This window comes from Schistocerca americana, chromosome X (assembly GCF_021461395.2).
Source record: "Schistocerca americana isolate TAMUIC-IGC-003095 chromosome X, iqSchAmer2.1, whole genome shotgun sequence".
In the NCBI taxonomy this organism is placed as follows: Eukaryota; Metazoa; Arthropoda; class Insecta; order Orthoptera; family Acrididae; genus Schistocerca; species Schistocerca americana.
This window is the reverse complement of record NC_060130.1, coordinates 761870747-761878626: the sequence shown is the minus strand read 5'-3', so window position 1 is coordinate 761878626 and position 7880 is coordinate 761870747. Positions and strand designations below refer to the sequence as shown.

The window sequence follows — 7880 nt, the reverse complement described above, 5'->3', positions numbered from 1 at the left end:
TGTATCCATATTTGTGAAGAATGTAAACTTTTACTTCAGGAAAATGTGAAGTGTAACTGCAAAAATTAATAGTGCTAGTTTTTGAAACAAGAACATTATTTTTGTGTAGTCAAATTTCAGACTGTAATTTTAATTTCACAAATATCCTTATGATAAACGAATTTACAAAAGAATGCATGGTCAAACTAATATGATGGGAACTCTGACACCTATTCAATCACACTTCTGCAATATCATCATATTTAGACAACAATTAGCTGCATGTGAGAAAGGAATTTTACATAGATTTGCATTTTTTATTACACTCAGAATAATCAAAATTGAACATTTTCTAAATTTTAATTTTAATGTAGTTGACAACTGTGAGAATTCCAGCATTATTTTTTGGAGTCTACTGAGAGAGATTAAATTACTTTATATGCTGGATATATATAACAACTCCTTTGTGCATTGTACATTGTCACAATCAATCATTAATCTTGATGTTCCCATCATGTGGGCTCATATACTTTACATTCATTTAAGAGGGTAAAGCTGCCCATAAGTACTGCTTGATTTTTGGAGGTGAATGATACACCCAAGTCTCCCATTATAATTTACTCACACATACAAAAATAACATTAACATACAAAAAGAACTAAAGTTCAGTAGAAAATAAAATAAATTATATAAAAAATTAAATACTGTCCTGTGCAACCACACATAATTTACTAAAGTACACATATCACAATGACAGTTATGTTTGTCTGTCTTGTCCTGTTTGACATGTCATATATTTGTGTATTATTTTAGTGGACATTTGTTGTGTGCAGTTTATTTTATGGCACATCTCCACTAAAGTATCACAGCTGTAAGCCACACTCACATTCTCGATTCGGAAACCCTTTAGTTGTGTCTGCAGATTAAACAGTTTTCTGAGTCCACATGAAGTCACAGTTTCATTATAAATCACAGATCCACTGGCAACAACACAAACAACTGCATATTAGAACTGCAATATTTGATTGATCCATTCCCTGAACTCGGATATACGTGTGTAAACACCTGGTTGATTGGGTTCTGCACATCCAATTCCCCAAGAAATAACACCAGCCAGCAGCCATCGCTTATCTTCTCGTTGAATCACCATTGGGCCACCTGAATCACCCTGAAACACATAATTCTTTGTTTAATCTGTAAGTTTCAAAGCCGCTATCATGGCACCCTGTAAAAAACTACTTTCGAAATGACTCTTAGGCAGGAGCATTGCAGGCACAGAACAGAGTGCCCCACACAAAACAAGTTTGTTATTAGATTTATGGCTATACAACGTACAAAGCTGGAACAACACTGAATTCTTTCACTAAGTATTACGCTATGTTTTAAGTTTGCTCTTATTCACCACAGCAAATTTCTAAGACGATATTTAGCAAGTTTACATAAATGCATATCCTGAAGACAGCCACGTTTTAGTTATGCTGGAACACTTTCATCATGTAATTTATGTGAATATATTACTGAAGCATAGTGTTCAGAATAAAATATATATTGTGTGCTCCAGGAAACTGCACGGTATTTTTAACCTCTGAGTGCGAAGCATTGTAGGCTAAAAACACAAAATATTTGGATCACTAATTGCTGAAGATATTTTGTCTGGCAAAGTTCTAGTAAAGGGTCTCTTACTACTCATCAAGTGTACTCGCTGGCTTTACTAGAATGACAGGAAAAGAAACTACACTATAAACTTATTTTCGGTGCAGGCTACATGGGATAAGGCAGCTGTTGGTTTGTCTCCTTGATTATAGCAAAAAAGAAATCAAAATATAACATACATGTGTTGTGTTCCAACTTTGACGTAACCTGAGTACTGTCTAGTGGTGAAATACTAAAAAGCTCGTGACATTAATATGGTGTTTAGTAACAAGCAGGTGGGTAGATACTGCTGATGTGTCGTATTTTTTGTTTCATACTGCTGCTGTGGAAATCCACACATCACAACTGTCTGCCCACCTACATAAAAATAAACTCAATGTCAATATTGCAAGTATAAGCATTCTATATATCCAAAAGAAATGCAAAAAACTAAACATCCTTCAAATATTGCAAATATAAAAACACTAAAGAAAACAAACTTGGTCCACCCTAAATGACAAAAGTGACAACTTACACACACACACACACACACACACACACACACACACACACAAACCGCCACCACCATTCTCCTCATATTACCAAGAATTTGTTTGTTAGTTACTTGCATGTTCCCAAGATCTAAATGAGTACTTCACTAACCTAACCCAAACCCAATAGATCCACCAAGAAATGAACAGTTTATACCTCATGTCAACTCGAGAGTATATACATCCGTCTATATTGGTAAAAGCATATCTATGTGCATATATTGTTTAAATCATAACCATGGATTACATCAACCATTACTTAGTTGTAGCATGTTAGAGATGTAATCTTACCACCTACATATCTATCATACCCAAACCTATGCCCTTCTTTTCTTATTCTTTTTAACCCACTTTCTCTCAGCCCTGCTCTCCAGCATATAGATCTATACTCTCTCTCTTTCTCCCCTCACTATCAACGTAACTTAATAAGAAGAAGTAAATTATTGTTTATTTATAAATTATGCCATTGTTCGCAACACAAAAGAAGTAAATTATTGTTTATTTATAAATTATGCTATTGTTCGCAACACAATTTATATGTCACCCTCATTACTTAAACGTGTACAAAGTACTAAGCTACATAAACTTGACAGAAAAGATTCTATGACCACTGGAGATATTTAAAATGACATATTTTTGATCTATGCAACGAAAGATTGATTCTAGAACCAATCTTTGCTCCCTTGAATATCTGCAAAGTGTGATGGTGTATGTGATGTATCATGACAAGAAAAGGAACATGTGACTATTGAAGGTATTTTTATTTTTGCTTTCATATTTTTATTTTCGTTCAACCTCTTACTCAAATGCCTCCACAAACTTATGGGTCATGTACTGAAATAGTGTTTTTTTTCTCTACCAGACAGAGATACAGGTTACTCAAAAGTCGTAACAGGACACCTATACGCCATATTAATCCGCATAAATCCACATTATGACAGAGTTTAACTCTATGAAACGAGTTGTTGAAATAAATAAAAAATGAATGTCAACAGTAAACTTCATGTTTCATTCGATATCAGTAATTCCAAATTATGTCAAGACTGGCATCAAAAAGGACACAAAAACCACAAAGAAAATATTGGAAAACATGTGGAAGCTATTGGGGAAGAACGAACTAAAAACACTTCACATGAAAACACGAACGATCAATGCACAGCTTTATAATGCGGAGCTACTGTTGGGCAAGTTGCTTCGTTGACTAGATTATCAATATATTACTGAAACAGAAAGTACACTGAATCCATTGTGCATAAAATGAAGAACGCACCTACGAAAAAATAGTTAATTTTATCAATCAACAGTTACCTCCCAAGCCGAATGAAAACAGCTGAAAGAAAGGTTCCTCACATCTTTTCTCAATAATACCAACACAATATTCACTGCTGAGGAAAGGATTAAAACACAACATTCAAACTCCATTGGAACAAAAGAAATGAGGGAAACTCATCATCAGTATTACACAGATTTCAGTCATCACCCTCGACAAGCAAAATGAGAGAGCTCTAACTTGCCACAAAATCAGAAAAAGTATAGAGACTAAGTAGATCATAAGACCGCTCTCTGCTTGTAAGAAAAGGAAGAACCACTCACAGGTAACGTAAAGACTAAAATAAATGTAAATAATATAACAATAGTAAAACCTGACAAGGGCAATACAAAGGTAATCATGAGCAGTCCAATATACATAGAGAAAACTTTAGACTTCATCCAAGGCAACAATATAATAGAAATACCTAAGGACCCAACAGCCAGAATCCAAAACGAGACTAAATACAATTCAAATGACTTAAACTTCCTACACGCCATGCAAGAAACAAAAAAACATTGTAGCAATAAACCCTCAGAGCACCCTCTGCACTTGTCACAACCAAGAATACACAAAAATGGAATCCCTATCAGAACTGTATGAACAATCCAACCTTCAAACTCAATAAAAAGCTCATGAAAATTCTTAAAGAAGATTGCACATTTGACAATAAAAGAACAATTAGAAACACAAAAGAGTTACACAACATGTCAACAATATAAAACTTCCAAATGGGGAAACTTTCCCCATTTGATACACAAAACGTACGTTCCTCTGTACCAGTAGATCCTACACTGTAGGTTATTAAGGCCAACCTAGAAGAACACAAAAAATCTCTTTCCACACGCACACACACACACACACACACACACACACACACACATCACTGGACTAACAGACCTAATAGAACTCACACTCTAACATACCTATTTGAAATGCAACAACAAAGTATTCAAGCAAAGAAATGGCCTGGCAGTTGGATAAAACATATCTGGATTGCTAATTCTAATATTTATAAACACCTTGAAAGACAATATTACAACCACTATACCCTCAAAAACTTTATTTACGAATATGGATATGTAGGTGATACCAACACTTTAATTAATGGCACAAAAATTTATATCAGTGAGTTAAACCAATAGTTTAACAACATCTATGAAAGTATAAGCTTCACAGTTGACTAGCAAGTAGATGCTGGCATATACTTTCTAGAGTTGATGATGAGAATAATGTAGACTAGACACGAATTAAAAACTTATCAGAAACCTACCACAACACACAACACACTAACATTTGAGGTTACACTCATCGGGTATTAGACGTACTTGGGAGGGGGGGAGTGGAGAGGTACACTAGGGGCCGAACCGCACAATAACCCTGGGTTTGGTGTATGGCGGTGGTGAGGTTGGTGGACTGCTGTGGACTGTTGTGGGGTTGTGAACCACTGAAGGCTTTGACGGGTGAAGCCTCTTCGTCGTTTCTAGGTCCCCAGTCTAACACACACAAGCACACACACACTAAAATTCATAACACCTCTTTTCTCTCCACAGCCCACAAAAGTGCAGCATTCCAGGATATTGTGAACAGAGAAGTCCAACTATCACTCCCTGAAGTTAAATGCAAGTAAGAAACGGAAATAATGAAACAAGCACCCACTGAAAATGGGTATAGCAGCTGCACAGTTGACACACTGTCACATAATATAAGGCTAACACAATCACAGCAAAAAAAAAAAAAAAAAAAAAGAACACACACACACACACAAAATAACACCTTCTACACTATCCAATTCCTGGGTATTAGTTCGTATTAGATTGCCAATGGCTTTGAATTCAAAGGCCTAAACATTTCTTTCACCACTGACAAAAAGATTGAGAAGAAATTACCTCATAGCAGCAAAACAAGAAACCCACTATATCATACAGATGTGCGCAAAATTGAATGTTTGGAGTGTGACTGTTTCTTCATGTCAGACAGGCTGGTCATTTGAGATTAGATTGAAGGAACACATGACAACATACAGGAACAAAACTATCGCACATCAGCAGTAGTCAGCCACCTGCATGAAGCTAACCTCCATGTTAAAAGCACAAGTCTCAGCATTCTACATCTGCAACCTAAAGACAAAAAACTGGCCATCCCTGAATCACTAAAAATATACAAATAGCAAAGAAAATAATCTTAGACGATCATAAGAGAGGAAAATGATCATGTAGGCAAGGTTCTGTGTTGTTCAGGAATCAGACCCATTTCTCAGAGCTGCCACAAGATCTAAGATTTCTTGAGGCCCACTAAGGATCCTGTGAATGCTCTCCACGCTGTAGGTGTTCACGAACTTCGGTGCGAATGTAGCGAAGCCTATGTTGGTGAAACCAGGAGACCCATTAGCGCTCGCGTTTCGGAGCGTGAACGTTAAATGCGACTGGGGCAGAACAACGACATAGCTGTAGCAGGACAACACCAGTAATGTGGCTGTACTATCAGTTTTCAAGAACCTACTCTGCAGCTATGGACGCAGCAACAGAAAATAAAGAGGCTAATGAAATAATTAAATGCCCTAACAACACGAAGAGGGAGGATGGCTACAAGTTATGGTACCTTACAGCCTCCCTCCATAACAACCTCTTCAAACTGTCCAATGACATTTCAGGTATGTGACGTCCGTAGCCACCAGATAACCGAAAATGACAGTATATAGCAGTGAACTGTGCTGAAGAGGATCGCAGCAAGTCGGTTGAAATGTCGGCAATTTAGCTGTTCCAGTAGTTTACCATTACATGGCCCAATACCCAAAATTATTTTATCAAAAAACGATATTATTTAAAACAGTCTACTCTCAGTCAACGCTATTAAATTTGTATGTCCATGCATGCGCGCGCTCGCGTGCCATCACACACACACACATACACACACACACACACACACACACACACACACACACACACACACCGTCTCTCTCTCTCTATCTATCTATCTGTCTATCTACCAATGTAATACAATAATAGTGTGTAAATTATTGTTTATGTATAAATTATGCCACTGTTGAAAATTATTACACTTAATGTTTCTAAAATGTCGTCCTCATTACTTAAATATGTATTTAATACTAAGCTATGTATAACTGATAAGAAAGAATCTATGACGACTGGAAATATTTAAAGTTACATTTCTGTTCATCTACGTAACCAAAAATCTTTACAATGATTTCAGATTTGCTCTAAAATATTGTTTTGTTGTGCTGTATGTTCTTTGCACGAATTAAATTCTAGACTACATCTTTGCTCCCTTCAGAATTTTCAAAGTGTGGTGGTGTACGAGATCTGTTCAAAAAATTCCGGAACTTTATCCACAAAACTTTCTACACTTCACTTTTACTTATTGTGCGTGGTCTTCTTCGAAATACTCTACTCCATAATTGATACACCGCTCCCAACGCCGTTTCCACTTTCGGAAGCAGTCTTGGTACGCATCTTGCTGGACCGTGGGAAGCGCCGTCTGTGGGTGTTCTTTCATCTCGTCTATCGTCGTAAATCTTCATCCTTTTAACGGGTTTTTCAACTTTGGAAAAAAAGGTCCGCAGAGGCTAGGTCTTAAGCGCTTGGAGAATGAGGCAGCACAGTGATTTCGTTTTTTGCTCAATAGTCACGCAGCAACAGGGATGAATGTGTAGGAGGGTTATCGTGATGGAAGGGCCATGAATTGTCTCGTTACATTTCGCGCCATTTCCTTCTCATATTTTCATGCAGGTGTCGCAACACGTCGCGATAGTACCATCGATTAACAGTTTGTCCCTGTGGCACGAATTCGTGATGAACTAATGTTTCAAAGACCAAGAAAACCATCAGCATGGCTTTAACATTTGACCTGACCTGATGAGCTTTTGTTGTTCTTGGAGAACATTCCCCGACCCATTGTGAAGACTGAAGCTTGGTCTCGTTGGTCTCAACATCATAACTGTAGAACCACGTCACATCACAAGTTATGATTCTCCTAAGGAACATCTCGTTCTCATTTGGGCCATCCAAAAGCTCTTCAAATACTGCGAGGAGAATATCTTTCTGGTCTTGACTCATGAGCCGTGGGACGAACTTGGCGGCAATACGATGCATTCCAAGATGTTGTGTGTCAGGATTTCATGACATGATCCAACTGATATGTTACATTCTGCCGCAATCCGTCGGACAATCAGTCTTCGACTGGCGCGCACAATTTCGTTTCTGACGTGAGCGTCGTCAATAGACGTCGAAGGGCGTTTTGAACGAGGGTCATCCTTAACTTCCGTTCAGCCATTTTTGTAGCGTGTGAACCATTCGTAACATCGAGTATGGCTTAAGCGTTCATCGCCGTAGGCTTCCTGCATCTTTTGGTGTTTCTCTGTAAAGGTTTTCTTGAGTTACACGAAAATT

General features: G+C 37.4%; 1 protein-coding gene across 2 annotated transcripts in view; it reads right to left on the bottom strand.

Moving 5' to 3' along the window:
* Window positions 1-589: 589 nt before the first annotated feature.
* Window positions 590-7880, bottom strand: part of LOC124555578 (serine proteinase stubble) — a 232008-nt gene continuing 224717 nt past the window's right edge. For both annotated transcript variants that reach the window (XM_047129542.1, XM_047129543.1), the window contains exon 10: window positions 590-1147. In XM_047129542.1, coding sequence (XP_046985498.1) covers window positions 986-1147 — 162 coding nt within the window. In that variant the 3' untranslated portion in view covers window positions 590-985. The remainder of the gene's footprint in view (window positions 1148-7880) is intronic.